General features: G+C 50.6%; 2 protein-coding genes across 8 annotated transcripts; both read right to left on the bottom strand.

Annotated features, from left to right (window-relative positions):
* Positions 1-3093: 3093 nt before the first annotated feature.
* On the bottom strand, positions 3094-9431 carry rilpl1 (Rab interacting lysosomal protein-like 1). 7 transcript variants are annotated; one of them, XM_055513337.1, is made up of 10 exons: positions 8898-9431; positions 7864-8011; positions 7476-7594; positions 7098-7343; positions 6854-6976; positions 6232-6282; positions 6002-6153; positions 5822-5926; positions 5306-5393; positions 4487-4629 (listed from the first exon to the last, which is right to left on the bottom strand). In XM_055513337.1, exons 1-10 carry the CDS (start codon positions 9183-9185, stop codon positions 4624-4626), a joined length of 1326 nt encoding a protein of 441 aa, XP_055369312.1. In that variant the 5' UTR covers positions 9186-9431; the 3' UTR covers positions 4487-4623. The 7 variants fall into 7 exon arrangements, with proteins under 7 accessions (XP_055369310.1, XP_055369311.1, XP_055369314.1 ...); XM_055513335.1 differs by lacking the exon at positions 5306-5393 and having other exon boundaries at positions 3094-4629; positions 8898-9430; XM_055513336.1 differs by lacking the exon at positions 5306-5393 and having other exon boundaries at positions 3094-4629; positions 6854-6973; positions 8898-9430.
* An 868-nt stretch (positions 9432-10299) lies between these two features.
* Positions 10300-18417, bottom strand: LOC114866917 (huntingtin-interacting protein 1-related protein-like). The gene is made up of 32 exons (XM_029169165.3): positions 17957-18417; positions 17688-17751; positions 17111-17253; positions 16974-17030; positions 16782-16862; positions 16637-16713; positions 16500-16561; positions 16285-16425; positions 16149-16206; positions 15966-16041; positions 15628-15882; positions 15374-15557; positions 15206-15294; positions 15006-15122; positions 14832-14933; positions 14558-14752; positions 14366-14476; positions 14087-14281; positions 13865-14012; positions 13676-13762; positions 13501-13608; positions 13288-13424; positions 13052-13162; positions 12917-12975; positions 12806-12836; positions 12672-12734; positions 12495-12595; positions 12311-12416; positions 11596-11719; positions 11455-11516; positions 10672-11373; positions 10300-10586 (listed from the first exon to the last, which is right to left on the bottom strand). The coding sequence occupies exons 1-32, from the start codon at positions 18035-18037 to the stop codon at positions 10551-10553; spliced, it is 3963 nt and encodes a 1320-aa protein (XP_029024998.1). The 5' UTR covers positions 18038-18417; the 3' UTR covers positions 10300-10550.
* Positions 18418-18517: the final 100 nt, after the last annotated feature.

The raw sequence follows: 18517 nt of genomic DNA, 5'->3' as shown, positions 1-18517 counted from the left end.
AGTAGTAACCTGGGGAGAGAACGGTTTATTCTTGGACGACTTTTGTGAGAGAATAATTTGAAATATGTTCACATTGTTAGTTAACAAATCTAAAAGCAAGGCAACTACAAATGTCTTTGTGTACAGATTCTTTTTAAACTTTTTCATTTAATTATTTTTAAATGCTTTCAGTTACATTAATTCACATTTAGTTCTCTGGGGTAAAGCTTTGAGGGGGAGGATGTCCATTAGCCTAGCTAAGCTAACTAGAAAAGTAGGTATTGGATTTTATAATAACTCACATTTACATATAACTATGCTTTATTGGTTGATTTTAGTGACTTGTCAGTTTTTGTAGCTTTTTTGTTACTCCCTAGGTTAATATTTTATAAATATTTTTTGCTAGATGAGATTTCGTAAATTCAAAAAGTCTAACAGGAACGTAATTATGTTTATCCAAAAGGTTTTTCTACTCGCTAGCTCCACTGAAGATTTAAAAGACAGGATGGCACCATGATGGGAACCCTCAACATGTTCTCCTTGCGAGCACTCTCATTCAGCTGAAGCTGAAGATTCTTGCTCATACATCTAAACTCTAGCGAAGCAAAATAAACCTTTCCTCCAGATCTAGTCAGCATTGATTGCTTTTTTTAAAGTGTCTTAAATGATAAATGATGGTGTTTGCTGCAGAGTTGGAAGGGTGAATGTTAAACCTGTATTGATTGCATTTCCTGATTATTTTCAACAGCTGTATTTATTAAAACTATTAAATGTGGATAATTGATAGGTGACAATTTGATGAAAGTGAGTGATGCAAATCCTCCTGAATGTGAAACTATTTAATTGATCGTCTAGAGCTGCAGCTCTGTAAAGATGATGTGATACTGTGTCTATACTGTACGATGGACAAGTCATGTGGGAATGTAAATATGTGTAAGACACATGAAGATCCACTTCATTCAGTGACATTGTTTCATTTTTGTTGTCTTTTTTTAAACAAATCTAAAAAAACTCAGTTTGTTCTACTTTTAGGTAAAACTAAAGCAATAACACTTGAAGGGGTGGAAGAGACCTAGGACCGTAGGACTTTTTAGGACTACCTTTGTTGTAGCTGTGAATTAATCTTAATGCTGGTGTTCAGGCAAAGAAAGATGTAATATGAAATATGAATCTGTCAAGAACATGAAGTTCTGATCTCAAATCTCCTTCACTGTAGTGTTAAATATAAAGGATGCATAAAATCACTGCTTAATGTACACACTGTATACTGGTAGCAGATGTTTAAGGTGTAACACTGCATTTAAGAAACTGTGGAGGCAAACTTTCAAGAAACTGATGAATAACCCAAAAATCAGTCAAAATTGTCTTAGTTGTCTTTATCTGCCAAAAGAATAAAATACAATCTGTAGCTGGGTCCTCTCAAATACTCAAACTAAATGCTATCGATTCAGATTTTATGCATATCAAAGTAATCCACATTTACCAGAAATCACACTAAAGGGCATCGCGCCATCCCGACCCGCAGTCATTTTATGTAACCTGTAAAACGAGGGGAGAGTTTCTAGGTCAGCTGTGACCTGACGTACAAACGTTCCTCTTGTGTGTCTTTAAGACCACGCCATCATTTCTCACACTGCCACTCTGTACAGTAGAGGCGAGGAGTTGATCCCGCGCCGTTGCGGCCGCAGGAAGCTCAGGGAAGATGAGTGATGTCAAAAGGGGGCGGAGCCAGCGAGGAGCCATTGAACAGTGACCACCACCCTCCTGGACGGACGAGCAAAGAGTCTTGTCACCGCTGAGGTAGGAGGCCCAGCCATCACAGGACCATCGGGGTCAGGAACAGGATCTGAAACAAAAACAGGCAGAGGCGTGCGGTGAGTAGCAGTCAGACATGACAGCGGAGAATAAACCTTGTTGTTTCATATGGACGTCCAATAGTCCAAGGTGATGGCCTGTTTGTCTGAGCTGCGGCAGAAGCTGAAAGTGTTCCTGACAGATAAGAGGTCCGATTACACAAAGCTGCTTGCTACCGATGACAGCATTACTGTCAAATAGCTTCCATCGTCTGACACACACAACTGTTCTCTGTTTGGGCTGAGCTTCTCAATCCTGACTGCTATAAAAACGAAAAACAGACTGAGCTCAATGTGCGTCTTTCTTCAGACCAGGTTTCACACTGAGTAGGTAGAAATATAAAAGACTTATTTGGGTTTAATTGATTTTCATTCAAGACACTTTGATGAGAATGACTATATTATTATAATAGTGTTTCACTTTTGTCCGGCTGGTGATGTGCTTTGTAATTTTTTTCAATGAAAAAATGTATCCTGGTTTTAAAAAGCTTAAGAACCACTGCTCCAACTGTTGTGACGCTGAAACCAGAGAATAAAACTCACAGGCATTTCTTTTTCTCTGCTTCCTGCACCTGCAGAGCTCATCTTTTCTGGCCTTCTGCACATATTTAAGTTAAAGACTAGTAGAATGAGCCTGTGACTCACTTCACACAGTGTACAGTGTCATGCAGTTGTCCAGAAATGAGTTGCGTTCATGACACTGAGCTGAGGCTGAGCTGCTGCATGAGTATAAAGGAAGGCAGTTTTACATCAAATCCTCTGCTGTTAGTGGAGTAACTTGACTCTTACAACTAAGTGTTAATGCACCTAAGCAGCAAACATTAAACTATTATAAGATGTCACCACAGCAGTATATGTGTTCTCCTTTAGAACTCACAGATAAATGACAGCACACCTGAAACATTGTTTTTCATTACTGAATCGACTAGAATTAACTTTATCAGAGAAGGGATCCACTCTTTAAATGATCATTTTAACAGGACTCGTAGACAGAGGTGAGGTGAGTAGTCATCACATTGACTCAATAACCAGCTATAGAAGCAGACTGAGCATCTGGAGCTGGTTGATCTCCTTTCAGTGTGTGAGTCGTCCACAATGCGTCCAGAACATGAATTTCGGATGTCAAATTCCTTCACATTCTCGGCCTTCGGCCTCTGATGTTACCTTCACATGTTTCAATTAAAACTCCAGTTGCCTGTCAGGTGATGTTACCAATCAGCATCACACCATAACAGGGGCATCAGCAGCAATTCAGGAGCAGTTTAAAGACTGTAAATCACACTTCAGCTTTATTAAGTCAGTGATCCGAAAACCAGGCTGGAGCTTTGCTTCATCAAAACAGTCTGAGGGATCTTTACTTGTAATGTAACTTTATACTGTTCTTCTCTGTATTGAGTTTATTTCTGCTGTACAGAATTTAAACAATTTCTACATTTGAGGCCATGTACAAATGATGCATAAAATCACTAGTTAATGTGCAAACCACATATTACTGTGTGCTGGTAGCAGATGTTTTTCACATTAGTACACTTGACACCGCACTAACTATATTTTTAATAAACAAAACATCTTCCCTTTAGTGACTTTACTATAAAAATGTAGCAGCACATTTCCAATGACTTAAACTCAGCAGGTCATTTAGTCAGAAATAAACTTAAATGTCAAATATTTACACAGGAAATAAAGAAACTGCACAATGTTATTGTTTGTATTTCCCTCTCTCACTCATCTAAAACACTTCATCCTCAAAGTAAAAAGCTTAGAATATAATACAAGGTAAAATCTAAACTAAAATGTCAAATGTATATAGTGGGGTTAAAACACTATTAATTAAAGGACACTAATATAACTCTGTCATGACTTTAGAACATAGATCACTATGTCATAAGTGCGATGACCGTGTAATTTAATTTGTCAGTAATAAGTCAAACTAATGCAATACAAAGAAAATTAGCAATATTGTCAAAATTAGTTGTTAGTAGATTATTGGATACTATATCAAAGTGTGACATTTTAAAACATAAAGAAAGTCAACAAAGACCATGTGAAAACTTCAAAGTAAATCCTAACTTTAGTTTAGTTAAAGCTGAACTGAGTCTTTTTTCCATTTCTCTTTTCAGTGCATGATAATCATCTACGAGGTTTCCTGTATCTAACTGTGTCATTCTATGCACCATCTCACACACAGGGAGCACACGAAGCTGCGTAGTTTGACAACACTGGCAAACTGCTGGCGATGAACCGAGGAGCTGCCGATAAAACGAGGACATTTCAATAAATAACTGAGACACAAATGAGTCGTCAGAATGTGCAACATCCTTCACTGGATGTCTTTAAAAGTCCACTTCATTTTCCTTCATGTGCTCATATCTGGGCTTCTTGCAGGACTTTGCCTCTCACTGCTTCACCTGCATCGTCATCTTTACTCCATCAACATAACATTGACCCATTCAGACTGCAACAACTTTTCACTTTCCATCCAACACCTTGACTTTACCTTTTCCTCTGAAGCCTCATTCAGCCTTAAACCGTTTTTCTAACCTGCAGCCTCCTTCACTTCACCCACATTCGTTCGCAGCAGCGGTGTGAGTCAGGGTGTAGGTTTGGTTAATGCCTCCTGATCTGGCCTTGAAGCGATGCATGTGGACTGTTAATAGTCTGGGGCTACATGTGCTGTAGGGCCTCCTGTGCTTGCTCCGTGTAGCCATCGTCTTTCACCGCCCACGAGCCGAGGACGCCGTCCACCTGCGAGCTGCGCTGCGGCGCCCGCTGTTTGTCCCGGGAGAAGAAGCTAAACCTGCGAGGAGAGAGGAGGCAGAGCTAGAGAGTGGGACGTGTCCGGTGATTTACAGGAAGATGCCCACTGTTATCTGGCGTCAGTAGCAGTTAGTGGTGGTGAACTAGCATTAGCAGCCTCAGCATCAATGCATCCAAACTACTGAACATTCACTGTGCTCCTCAGTGATAATAACTCAAGACACTGGCGGACACCGTGTTAATTCATGCTGAGTTATAAGAGATGTTCTAATTTTAGTAAAAGGTTTTATATAAGGTTTTTATTTTCAGGGTCAAATCAGTGACTCAACTGGATATGACCTTGGTTCCATCCCCGGTGCCTCAAACCCTGATCCCTACAACACTTACACAGGCAAGCAGTTGCAAAAATGGATGGTTATGTTGTTTGTTATTAGTCAATATCGTATAATTACGATGAACAAGGTGTCAGGAGTTAAAATCAGCTCCAGCGGTTTCTGCTCAGACGTTTAACTGGCACATCTGTTGTGAGTTCAGAGGTGAGAGACGGGATGCTACGTCTATTCTGATTGGCTGACGTTAACGGGGATCCACAGCCACCGATGGTGAGACAGCCCCACAATCAGCCAATCAGAATACTACGTACATGAAGCCAAGGGCACTAAACGCCAGCACATGCAGGGAACCAGACTCAGAAGCAACCAAACGTAAAGTCATACAAGCGACATGAGGCGTCTGATTGGCTGTAAAGTGGGGTCATCTGGGATCAAACCAGCCGCCACCATCGGCATAACGGCGGTGAAGATCCTGCTCCACAGAGGTGACGACGCACGGGAAGAGACGCACAGAGGGGGGAGGGGGGGGGGCAGACGGGGGAGACAGGGACCACGTCAGCCTTGGACCCACTTGACTCATTGTACAGTATCATGCAGTTCTGTCAGAAATGGGCCGTGCTCATGGCGCATGCCGGGCCACAGGAGCAGAAGCTGAGCACAGGGTGTGAAAGAAGCCAGAAAATGCAAGGTGTGTTCATGAAACCCTGTCCCTTTGTGCAGTAACTCGGCTCTTGCGTCTAAGTGTAAATGCACCTGAGCAGCAAACATTACCCACAGCGGTATTTTAACTGTACTGCGCATAGACTATTAGCATCAGCAGACGCCACGGCTGCTGCTAACACTGATGGTGCAAAGCGAAGGTTTGACCGTGTGCTTGCGGGTGCGTGGGAGTGAACGTACAGGCGTTTGATCCCAGACTCGGGCTGAGCGGAGGAGCGGGAGCGAGTCCTCAGTTCAGGCGAGGGAGACGGCGTCGGGGGGACGAGCTCGTCCTCCGTTTCGTCACTGCGCAGACACAAAAGTTAAAAACGTCCAAGCCCACGGCGGGACTGTGGCCCATGCAGTCAGGCTGCTCGGTACCTCTTGTAGTAGGCCAGCTCCTCCTGCAGCAGAAACACTTTGGCCTTGAGCTCGTTCCTCTCGTGGAGGACGTCCCTCAGCTCCTGCAGCGTGAAGCGGGGCCGGTTGGGGTCCTTGGGGTCCGGGACGCCACTGTCTTCATATAATGCTTCCTGTAGAAAGAGAGGGGAGTCAGGGCAGAAATGAAAGGAAGGAAGAAAGGCAGAAGGCCAGGGAGGAAGTGAGGATACCTTGGTGAAATATTGGAACACAGCAGGCACGTCCTCATCGCACAGCGCCTCCTGGTGGCAAACGGACACTGGGCTTAGTTTCAGAACCAGTGTCACATTCACCGTCCCCTCCTCCCTTCAAGCCCAGACTGTTCAACACTCTCTGCAACGCATGCACTCATGCACCGAAGCGGTCCACAGTCCTAGTTCTGTTACATGTGACAAGTCTGAGACTGTGGAGAGACCTGCTGCTGCTTCACTCTGAAGGAGATTCACTGGATCGGATGGGAAAAATGAGACCAGCTCCGAATCCAGTCTCATTTGTGGAGGCGACTCATAAAGGTCATTAATGATCTGAAAACAATTAATCTATGACTCAATGAAAGGGTTGCAACAGCCTGTTTGATTTGAGTTGGACCTTTAAGTGAAAGGCTCCTGTGCTGCTGGAGGCTGATCTATTTTTAGAGGCGTCACCGGTGCAGTCTCACCCCCTTGGCTAAACAGTGATAATCCCACTCCGTTAGTCGTCCCACACCCGTGCAGCTACATTAACACGTCTCATGGGTCGTACGCGCGTTTCCCCCTCGGGGAACGGCGGGTTCATGATTCGAGCGATCACAGCACTCGTTTGCGAGCAGTTTACCCAAAGCAGCACCGCCTCGTCCTCGGGGTCCTCGTGCCCCCCCGGACCCAGGGGGCCGGGCAGGGGCCGCAGGGCCGGGTCCGGAGTGCCGCGCCAGCCCTCGGCCCCTGCTGCCAACAGCTGCTGGAGCAAAACACAAGTACGTATCTGCCTCCACCTGCTGCACTGCGTTCATTGCATCAGCCTGAGGAGCCCCATTATTACAGTGACAGCGGACTGAAAGGCGTTCGCTCCGTGTGGTTACCTCTGCAGGGGAGGGGGGCGGAGCCGCCGCCTCCTCGCGGTTCTGAGCGGGCCGCTCTCCCTGCAGGCGCTCCCTCAGACGGGCCACTTCCTGCCGAAGGGCGCCGACCTCCTGGCCCCGGGTCTGAGCGCCGGCCTCCAGCTCCACCTTCTGTTCGATCAGCGCCTTCCCTTGAGCCTCCACCGCCGAGATCTTGTGACGCAGGTCGTGGTTGATCTTCATGAGGCGAGACTGCTGCTGCTGGAGCTGAAACGCAGCCAGAGGCACCATGACATAAAAACCATCCGGGGCCAGGTGGATTCAGGTGTGCTACCGTTCATCCCGGACTGGTTTCGTTTCTCCTCAGTGAATGATGGATGGTGGGATCCGTGGCCTTACTGCTTCGATGTCCTCGTTCCTCAGCGCCAGCTCGCGGTCCTTGGCCCGGATCTCGTCTCTCTGCTTGTCCACCACTTCCTTGAGCCTCTTCATCACCTGCCTCTCCCTCTCGCTCATACCTGCGGCCACAGGGAGGAGCAGCCTGTGAGGGAGCAGCCGCGGTGTGTGCGCGTGTCGCAGGTGTGACGTGCACTGAGCCTGGACTGTGTCGCGGGGGGACTGTGGCCTCTGTGTGGGTCTGGCTGCTCGTCAGCCACAGAGAAGGCGGCCTTTGTGCGTCGGTACCAGAGAGCAAGAGCGATGCGAGCGCGCGCGCGCGCGCACACACTTCAACCAGCGCAGAGCTTCAGCTGCAGCTTCTTTATTATGGCCTCGCGCCGGGTCTCACCCTCGTGCCTCTGCAGCTCCTCCTCGCTCAGGGGGTCTTTGATGGACATGTTGGTGAGGAGGGTCTTGTTCTCCTCCTGCAGCTGAGCGATCTGGGTCAGCAGGTCCTGGGCTTCTCCCCTCCACACGTCCTCCACCAGCTCCAGCTCCTGCACGAAGCACATCAAATCTTCATGCAACAATTAGTGCATAACCAATGAAGCAGTGTCCAAAACCCAAAAGGCTCATAGCAGGTTCTGGATGCATCTGAGCCAGGGCTCATCAAGGGTCATGAAAGTAATTTAAAATAAAAACCTTGTCATTCTTCAGCATAGGTAGCTATGACAACTTAAATCAGGTGTTTCACATACTGTACATTGTATTCTTAGTGACTGAGCTGTGGGGAAAATCAAGTCCTGCACTGATTTGATCTAAAGTAAACAGCTTTTTACACAATCTGAACAGAGCTGCAGCAGGAAACGACGGGAACCTCTACGCAAACGCAGGCTCAGAGCCCATCAGCACGCCATGACGCACAGCTGCTGGTTCTGGGTGGCTCGGTCCACACGGGTGAGCGCTCGCTCTGGGGCCTCGACGCGACCAGCGCCAGACGCTCCGTCACCGTCATGAGACGCAGCCGCTCACACTCAGCCAGTGTCACGAGACGCGGCGTTTATAGCTCTGAGCGGACGGAGCCGCGACCCGTCTGCAGCGGTGGATAGAACCTGTGCGTGTGAACAGAACCTTCTCACAGGACCGAGTAGCTGGTAGCTGTGTAGTACAACTGGACATTTACAGTGTGGTATTCGTCTTTCTAACAGAAAGACAGTACAGTACTAGAACTTCTAGGAAAGTTTTATAGTCTGGTACCGGTACTTAAAGCAACGTTATTACAGTACAGTACCGGTACCGATAGCAGCGTTATTATAGCCTGGCACTGGTACGTCTTAACGCCTTATAACAGTATTGTACCTCTAGAAAAGCTATTACAGTCTGGTACCGGAACTTCTAGCCGTTTATACAGCGCGGTACCGGTACTAAAAGCCACGTTCGGACCTTCCGGTGCCGCTTCTCCTTCTCCAGCCGGTCGATCCTCTCCAGCCGCAGCTTGTCCAGCTCCAGCCGCAGCTCCTCGGTCTCCGGGCTGATGCTGCTGCGGCTCACCATCACCTCCAGGATCTCCAGGACCCGAACCACCTTGGGCATCAGCCTGGACAGAGCCTCGCAGCCGTACTGGTCTATGATCCGCTCGAACTCCTGGCCCACCACGGCGGCGATGTCATACACGTCCATGACCGTGAGGTCGGCCACGTTCTTCTCCAGGGCCGAGCCGGACTCCTCCATGTCGCGCTAGTTCGGCCCTGTCCGCCTCGCTCCTGTTTCCGTAAAACTTCGTGCTGCTAAGTTCTCAGCGCGACTGTTCGATTCAACCCGTCTAAAAGTCGCCAGTCAAGCCGCATGGAACACAGCGACTATCTGTCCCCGTTACCGACGGCCGGGTTCGGACAGGTTCAGAATTATTAGTTAAATGTCGCTCTTGTCCCATCGTTGTCCTCCTGGTGCCGCTGTCAAAATAAAAACAAAATAAAAGCCCATACTTCCGGTGGAATTTCAAATTAAAAGTAATATTAAGGGGCAGTGACGGAAAGTAGCGGAATTACATTTACGAGCATTTAAGAGCTACGGAAGAAAAAATACTCCTACACATACTTACGTAGTATTTTTGGTAATTATAGAAGCTATACTATAGCATATTCTAAAAACTGAATGTGCATTTTGTGCGTCTTAAACTCATGGAAAAGCGTGTTATTTATTTTGTAGCTGGCGTTCAATACTTCCTGCGTTTTCACACCCTCTCTTTCTAACTTGACTGTGCGCCTCGTTGGGCGCCACAGCGCCTTCTTCCACAGTGGTGATATAGCATTTTGTTGTGCGCATGACAAAAATAGCAAACAGATGAGGTCGCAGTGAGAATTTATTACAGGACTAGACCAAACTGTCCCGTCAATGAAATTTAAATCAAAATATATCAGCACAATTTTTAGTCAAGTGAAAGATTAAACTACCACTAAAACAAATAATCACCTGCTTTTAGTGAAGGTTGTTAGAAATAACATCAAATCATGTGACATTTAACACTCCAACTGTCTTTCTTTCACATGCTCACATAAAAACACATATTGTTAAAGGATTCATGTTTATATAGTATTTTACTGCTAGAAGTACATGTTCACAAAACCAATGAACCAAAGTGCAGGCATTTGGCTAAAAGTGTTTCACCAGAAGCAGAAAGATCACTTTAAGTTCTTTGCTCAAGTTGAAGAAGAACAGAATTTAAAAGATATTTTCACCACTGCTCAGGTAGAAAATGTGTAAAGTTAAAGTATTTTCAACCATCCAGGATACAATTAAGGCAACAAAATGTTATATTTAAAAACTGAGCATGAGAAACAACTGGTTGTATTCAGGAAAATGTTTATTTTAATAGAAACATGCAAAATTATATTTGTTTTGTTAGAAAAACATTTCATTCCCTGTTGTAGAATGTGAGCATTAGCGTGATTACATCATTCTTCAAGCTTTTAACAGGCATCAAGCAGTGTTTTGTTACATGTCCTGCTTTTAAAACTGTTATAGACTCTGGAATAAAATTAAGTTAAAAAAAATAATTAAGGGCTTTTAAACCAAGTCTTCTCGTGTAGACTTCCCTCAAGACTCCCCTCCTCCAGCTTCACTTCGTTTGAACTGTAGTCAAAGAAATGGTTTTAGACATGAAACCTTTACTCAACCTACAAATATTTAGAAATAAAAGATGAAAGTGTGCACTCACCGCGTTCTTTATCAAGTTTCCAGATTTGCTAAAGATGTTGTGTTTCTTTGAGCCCTGTTTGGTGGACTCTGTTTTGCTTTGATTGGCGGCCTGGGGCTGAGAGGTTGACTGAGGCTGGGACTGAGGCAGGCTGGATGTGAGCGACGAGGGTGGCGACAGCGAGTAAGATGGAGGGGTCACGTACCTCTGGCTTGGAGGGAAAGGCTGCGTAGGGATGTAAGGCTGAGATGGAGTGTAGGTCTGAGGAGGAGTGTAGGGGGATGCAGGCGTGTAAGTGGTTCCAGATGTGTAGGTGGATGGAGGCATGTTAGTGGAGGCAGGTAAGTATGTGGATGGAGGCGTGTAGGTGGTTCCAGGTGTGTAAATGGAAGCAGGTGTGTTGGAGGCAGGCGTGTAGGAGGTTCCAGATGTGTTGGTGGAGGCAGGTGTGTAGGGCTGAGGCAGTGAGGAGGTCTGCATCAGAGTTGGAGTCACACTAGACTGTGCAAAGCCCGGGTACGGTTGTGCGTGAGGAAAAGAGGGAGGCAGAGGTGCTGAGGTGGAGTCCAGCAGGGTGGGCGGCGGCGGTGGAGGGAAGCTCTCCACTCCCTCCGTGGACGTGTGGACGGCCTCAGAGTCCCCGAGGTCGTAGTGTCTCTTCCTCAGCTCCCCCAGACGCACCCGCTCCTGCTCCAGCTGACTCTCCAGCTGCAGTACCTTCACCTGCGACGGCCAGAGACCGAGCACGGTGAGCGTCTGCACCAAGCTGCAAGTCTAGTGTAGAGGATCAGTCACGGGCCTCACCTGAGCCTCCATTTCCTCCTTCTTCAGCTTGATGAGAGACATGCCAGAGAAGTCCATTACCACTGTGAGGACAAAAGTCACTTCAGTGTTTTCCTTTGACTTTACAAACACGAGACGTGAAACAGGAAGCCCCTGTCTCACCGTGGTCCGAGATCTGCTGCTGCCCGTGTTTGCTGGAGGTGACGACCACTGCGGCCATGTCGTTGACGTGCCGCGATGCCTGCTGCAGCGTGTACAGCTTCTTGTTGTTACGGTCAGCCTTCACCTGCAAACGGGAAGAGCACCGGCAACGCTCAGATGGAGGTCCATTTTAGTTTCTAGTCAGGTGACGCAGGCGCAGATGTCCATCAGCCACCAATAATGTCTCTATAGGAACAATCATTCATAAAACGCCCAAACGCTCACGTTGAAGCGATCTGGTTTCATTTAATGCCAGCTAGTGGGTCTGTGCATCAGCATAGAACTGCAACATATAGAATGTGCCCTAGACGAGTCTACAACATCACTTTAGCAGCTTGTCGGCACATTCTAATCCAGTTTCTGGAAGTTTCACTTTCAAATTTACACCAGTTGAAGCGTGATTTAAAAAAAAGAACAGCAACAAAAAAGATTGATGACCCAAGTGCTGCTACGCTGAGCCTTTTTTTAGGCCCGAGGGCCACTCATGGTCCGTACTGTTCTGTAGTGGCCCAGTACTGTCGCTGGCCCCTGTCACAGAGCCATCATGTGAGAAGTGGACTGAGAAAACACTTTCCTACATGGATGTGGTGGGGGAAGCTGATGCACATATTAAATGCATAAATGTGGGACTGAGCTAATAAAACTCTACTTCTCTTTGCAGTGATTTGCTTCTCACCTTGGAGGCAGCGACCAACTGAGCGGTGCTCCCTGCGATCTCATGTGAACACGCGATGAGCTCCTCGTATGTTCCCCTCTCCCCCACAACGCGGTCGGCCGAGTCCCTGACAGAGAACACACACACACTTTACAGAACATCTGGATGGTGGGAGCGATGCGCAGTGGGTGCTCTGGGCGCTTACAGCAGCTGCGTGGCTCCCCAGCCTACGGCCTTGGAGGCAGAGATCAGGCCCTCTGTCCAGCGGGAGTTTTTGGCATAGAAGTCTGTCACAGAGGCAGCTCCCTGCAGGCACAGAGGCCAGACATGAGGAGAATCGTCACCTAGGAGCAGCTGAGCAGCTTTCGCTGTCATTACTCACCCTGCCCCCCTCCACTATGTCCTTCTGCAGGTCCGTAGCAGCTGTTACCAACATGTGAACCGCCTGGAGAAGAAAGAGCAAAACTAACACCTGAGGAGCGTGAACTTGTTCCAAAGGTCACACCGAAGACTTACCTTCATCAGGTCGGAGCAGGACCCCAGGATGCTGTTAAAGTGAAGGTCAGAGGTGAGAAGATGAGTGACAGGGAGTCAGAAGATGTGAATGAGTCGCCTACTGTACAGTACCTCTGGTTAACCTCCAGCTTCACACCCGTAGTTTCTCTCTTGGCCTGATTCAGGATCTCCTGCAAATCCGATGTGAGGACAGGTTAGTAACCTGAGGCTTGTGTGTGTGTGAGTGTCACGCGAGTGTGTCCTTACGTCCATGCGCAGCACGGCCTCTTCAATGGCCGTGGACGTGGCCACCATCTCTCTGTCCACCATGTTCCCCAGCTCCTCCTTCAGGACATCCTGTCCCTTCGGACGCAGATCCTGACAGAGACACAGCGGTATAGAAGCCCAGAGCTGGACGTTAGCATGCCGGCGGCGTTAGCATGCCGGCGGCGTTAGCATGCCGGCGGCGTTAGCATGCCGGCGGCGTTAGCATGCATGCCCACCTGCGCCAGGCTCAGGATGCGCTGCACCGTGTAGCGAACGGCCGTGGGCTCCGCCCTCTGCAGCGTGGCCTGATGCTTCAGATCCATCAGGAACTGCAGGCAGTGGTTGGCACAGTCCCGGCAGGTGTCCGTCAGACCTGCAGGAGACGGGGCGCAGCGGTGAGTGCGTTTACGGGCACCAGCGTGCGGAGCAGCAGGGGGCGAGTCTCTCACAGTCGGCGTAGTCGGAGGGAGCGGAGTGCGAGGTCGCGGCTCCGTTGACGATGGTGTCGGCAGCGAGGTGGGAGAACTGGGTGACGGCTCTCAACAGGCCGCTGGCGTCTGGGAGGAGGACAGAGATCAGATCCTCTGATGACCTGAGGTAACACAGCGTACAACGAGTCCTCACCGTTCCTGTTCCCCAGATAGGCCGCGTGGCTCTGCTGCATCTTGTCAATAGAACCCAGAGCGATTTCAGCGCGATTTATCAAATAATCTGAGGGAGAAAACAGTATTAGATGGGATCCAAACACTTCCGCTAGACTCGTGGTTTGGACTGAAACATGGATGGCTTGTGTGGGGTTCTTAGCCTCTCTACCGGGGGAGCTGACGCAGCGGACGTGCACGGGGTCGTCCAGCTTGGCCACGGCGTCCAGGACGATGCCCTCGGCCTCCACCACAGCGCACTGCAGCAGGCAGAACTGCTCCTCCTGCAGCTTCTGGGCCAGCTCGCCCTCGCGGCAGGCCTGTCGGTACCGCGGGTCAGTACCGAGCGTCACTGAGCCCAGACCCGCCCCCCCCCCGCCGTGCGCCCACTGACCTGCTGCTGCAGCTGGGCGTGCAGGCGCCCCAGCTCGGCGCCGCTCCGCTGCCGCTCCTGCTCCAGCGCGCCGCGGTGCAGCTGCGCCTGCTGCCGCAGGGCGCTCAGCTCCGCCTCCTGCTCCCTCGCCGAGCGCAGCAGCGCGTCCCTGTCGGCCTGCAGCGCCGCCAGCGAGCCGCTCAGCTGGCTCCCGCTCTGAGGGGGCGGCACAGACAGGGGCGTGAGCCGCCGGGCGGACGGCGAGTGACGCCCGGCGGCTCACGTGAGAAGAAGCGGTACCATCTCCTTGCTCTGCAGGACGGCGCCGGCCCGCGCCAGCTCCGCTCGGGTGGAGTCCAGCTCCCGCCTCAGCCTGTCCATCTCCAGCTTCTGCTCTGCGTTGATGGCGAGCTGCAGAGCAGAGAGGCGCCATCAATGCAGGCCACCGACTTTAAGTCACGTGCGCACCATTAGTCATCATTCCTCCAGTACCTGCTGCTGCAGCTGCGCTCTCAGCGCCTCCAGTTCCCGGCCGGTCCGGTCCCTGTCCAGGTCCAGGGAGCTCTGCTGCTGCTGCGCCTGCAGCCTCAGCGACGACAGCTCCGCGTCCTTGTCCCTGACGGAGCGGAGGAGCACGTCGCGCTCCGCCTGCAGAGCGGCCAGGCTGCTGCTGGCCTGGGTCCCCTCCTGAAACGACATCACAGACCATCGCCTTCCTACAAGACCGCCCCCTACTGGCGTATGATGACGTGGCCCTGAGTCCCACCTTCTCTTTACTGTCCAGGCTGCTGCGGAGCAGAGCCAGCTCCGCCCTGTGCTCCAGAAGCTCCCGATTGAGGCGCTCGGCCTCCTGCTGCTGCTGGTTCACCTGAACGAGAGGAGACGGTGATACGACGCCGAGGAGCCGCCGGACTCGCGGCTGTGGCTCATCGTGTCTGACCGTGTCCAGCTTCTCCCGCCGCAGGCTCTCCAGCTCGCTCTCCAGCTGCCTCTTGGCCCGCAGCAGCTCGTCCTGGTCTTGCTTCGTGCTGGACAGCATCCTCACGGTTTCCGCGCTCTGCACAGACACACAGCAGAGAAGGGGCGGTGACAAACCTGACGGGGGCGGAGCCCGAGGCCGCGCTTGTTCTCCCCCGTCACCTTCTTCATGAGGTCGGCGTGGCTGGTCACCAGCTCGGCGTGCTTCTCCTTGAGCTGCGTGAAGCGGAGCTCCGCCGCCTGGGCTCGGCCTGCGGAGACACACGTGAGGCCTCAGGACCCCGCGGCCGGAACCGGGCGCGCCCCCCCCCCCCCAACGCCGCCACTCACCGTCGGCCTCCTTGAAGCCGATCTGAGCGCCCACGTTGGCCACGTTGGCCGAGCGCAGCGCCTCCACCTCCAGCCGCAGGTGCTCGTTCTCCAGCATGGCCATCTGCTTGTGCGTGCGCTGCTCCTCCACCTCCGCCTCCAGGTGGTTCACCTGGGCCTTCAGCTCGGTCACGCACCTCTGGGCCTGAACACGCAGCCCATGTGAGGAGCAGGACAGATGCGCGGCGGCGTCAGACCTCGGCAGCAGCACCTACCTCGGACTTAAAGAGCTGCAGCTCGGGTTTGAGCACCTCCAGCTCCCGCTTCAGACTCTCGTCTGCTTCTCTGTGCTCCAGAGAGACGTCCGGCGCTCCCATTTGGTTGAAAGCATAAAACTGCGGCGCCTGCTGCTGCTCCCTGAGCTCCAGCTGTGGCTCGTCCTCCTCCTCCTGCCGCTCCTCGCTGGGCATCACCACCACTGGCTTTTTATACTCGGCCAAGGCGGCGGCTCGGAGGAAGTTGGGAGGAGCCTGCGGAGGCGCGAGCCCCAAAGAACACGTGGCTACGGTGCATCAAAGTCGGTGGATCTAGGTTTAAGCGGCGGCGGACTTACATCGGGGAGATCTGGGATCTGGATCACACTTTTAAAGAACTCCATTTCTCTGGCTCGGTCGAAGAACTGTGTGAGGCTGCGGACAAGAACTCAGCATTCAGATGCATCAAACATACGCGTGACTCGAAATCTCAACCAAGCGTTTTGGACTCGGCATCATTACGTCACTTACTGAAAACCTACCTCATGAACAGATCTCGGAACCGCTCTCGATGCCCCAGGAGGGTGTCCGGTGAGATGCCTGTGGAGCAGAGGCACGCGTCTCAATCGGACCCGAGTTCCACCCAGTGGAGGCATTTCAAGCACGCGCGGCACTCACGGCTGTGGAGCTTGAACATCAGCCGCACGGAGAAGTGGTAGAGGAAGCTGCAGTCCGGTACGAGCGGGATCAGAGGCGTCAGTCTGCACTGGCCCGCTGGAGAACTGGGCTTGGCCCCGTTGGCGTCGAGCTGGCGCAAAACTTCACCAAGAGAAACAATGAAAACCTGTCGTACCCTGGAAAAGGCAGCCTCCAGCTCCGAGACGCCGACTCACCCGTCTCGGCCATTTTCAGCCCCGCTTCCATGTAGTCCAGCAGCTCCTGCGTCATGTCTAACCTGGAGGAAAACGGATCCATGGACCACATTTCCACTCATACGGCACCAAGCAGTGATAGAGTGAGAACTACGTACACTTTGGCCGTGTCGCTTCCCGCCTCCCTCTCCAGAGTCTCATCACTGGCCTCCAGGTTGCCGGGGATCACTTTGTGCTGGGGAGGAGGACCTTTAGTTTTTACCCCACAAACACTGCCGTCGCGCGACAAATGTAAACAACTACCTTCTTGTGAAATTCCATTTTGAGGCAAAGGAACTTGGCCGACAGGGCGACGATGTGGCCGTAGCGATCGTGCAAATTTCCCTGAAGAAGAAACACATTCGTTTTCTAACTCAAGGCCAATATAAATGAATACTTTAGTCAAATACTCCCAATGGGGGGGTTTCAATGAGACAACAGGCAGCAGGCACTCACCCACAGGACGCCCATGTCCTTCACGTTGCGACAGTGTCTGTGGGAATCTGCCACGGCCTGCGGGTCAAACAAAGGCGCGGGAGTGAGACGGACGTTAAACCTCGTGAACGAGCGCAGGGATCCGGAGGAGAGCCTACGTTTCGGTGTCCGTCCCTGAGCAGCTTGTGCAGCAGGTAGCAGAACTTCCAGCTGATCAGGGAGTTGCTGGACAGAGGCAGGTTCAGGGTGTAGGACCAGAAGGTGGAGGCTCCACCCTCCTTGTGGCTTCCCAGGATGATGTCTGTGCGGCCGGTCAAGGATGGGTTCGGCATCCGCGCTAGCAGGTTTTTACCAGTGTCGTATTCAGAATTAGGACCTAGGACCCTGTAGTTTGTGAAACCAAACAACTGAACCACAGCCAACCTTCAGTAATAAAGCAACATTTCTTATTTATTTTAATTATTCATTTCCTGCCATCGTGAGGTTTATAATGGAGGCTCGTGGTGAAGGCCTTCAGTCTCAAGCAGTTTTCTATTATGACGCGCGTAAAATCTCGCATTTCCGAGGGCACACCAACGCATCCGCCTGTGCAGCGCCCCCCTGTGGCCGCTCCGCGTCAGGTTCAGCGGAGCGGATGCGCTTCTCAGGTTCTGCTCACGATACAGTGACTGGACGGGAAACGTTAGAGGTTTGTGTGCGTCAAAACGACGCTTCTTACAGCTGGGGAAAGGATACTGCGCACATACTTCTCTTTGGGCGGTGTTTCCGCTGAGGTCAGAGTTTTGCTGATATTGTGAAGCTAAAATAAAAAAGAAAAATATGAGCCCTGAACCACTGGTCAGAAACAAGTTTGTAAATAGATGAAACATTAACTGATGTTGAGCTCAGCAATTACTGAACTTAATTTACTCTTAACTGTCCCGTGTACATTTTTCGTTTCAAAATGACGCAAACACGTTCGCCCACAAAAACCTTCATTCCTTCATTTGAAAATATTTCCTTACCTGTTGTTTGCCAAACTGCTCCTTCTCCGCTGCGAGAGCTTTTTCCGTCTTATTCTCCGTTTTGTTCTTGGTTTTACTCATGTTGATGCTGTCTTACAACGCAAACGTCAGGTGTACGGGTCCAGATTGATCCCAATTCAGGCTTCCTTTCTCACCTGCGCCCCTTGAAATGATTGAACGGTGCGTCAGGGTCGCACGTGATCGACAGATTTCCGGTTCAGGTGGCTTCTTCTCTTTCCATTAAAACATCAGCCTTTTAATAACAAAAAATATGAGAGCAAAATTTCTGTAGTACGTAAATCCGCTCCAACGCCTGGAGAACTAATGCGGCAACTAATGCGCAAAAACAAAAAGACGCGATGCTGACAAATTCCTATCAGCTGTATGTAGTGTACATATAAATATTTTGTCAAACGACGTCAGAGCTGCAAATGATAAAATCCGAGAACGGCCATCGACGTTCCCTCAGCAGGAGAATCTGCAGGCGGTGGAACTGGAAAGACAATAGGAGAGCGCAGCACTGAACGGCCCTGTAGGACAGGTTTCAGAGTCACCAGGCTG

Source organism: Betta splendens, chromosome 12, assembly GCF_900634795.4.
Source record: "Betta splendens chromosome 12, fBetSpl5.4, whole genome shotgun sequence".
Classification (NCBI taxonomy): Eukaryota; Metazoa; Chordata; class Actinopteri; order Anabantiformes; family Osphronemidae; genus Betta; species Betta splendens.
The sequence above is the reverse complement of the archived record's forward strand: the minus strand, read 5'-3'. Positions and strand labels throughout refer to the sequence as shown.

Coding starts and splice junctions, on each gene's coding strand:
- rilpl1 (XM_055513335.1), bottom strand. CDS start 9,185: ATGGAGGAGTCCGGCTCGGCCCTGGAGAAGAACGTGGCCGACCTCACG. Junction 8,012..8,897: donor AGGAGAAGCGGCACCGGAAG/GTCCGAACGTGG, acceptor TGCTTCGTGCAG/GAGCTGGAGCTGGTGGAGGA. Junction 7,344..7,475: donor GGAACGAGGACATCGAAGCA/GTAAGGCCACGG, acceptor GCTGCGTTTCAG/CTCCAGCAGCAGCAGTCTCG.
- LOC114866917 (XM_029169165.3), bottom strand. CDS start 18,037: ATGAGTAAAACCAAGAACAAAACGGAGAATAAGACGGAAAAAGCTCTC. Junction 16,863..16,973: donor AGGACATGGGCGTCCTGTGG/GTGAGTGCCTGC, acceptor TTTCTTCTTCAG/GGAAATTTGCACGATCGCTA. Junction 13,425..13,500: donor TCCCTCCGACTACGCCGACT/GTGAGAGACTCG, acceptor CGTCTCCTGCAG/GTCTGACGGACACCTGCCGG.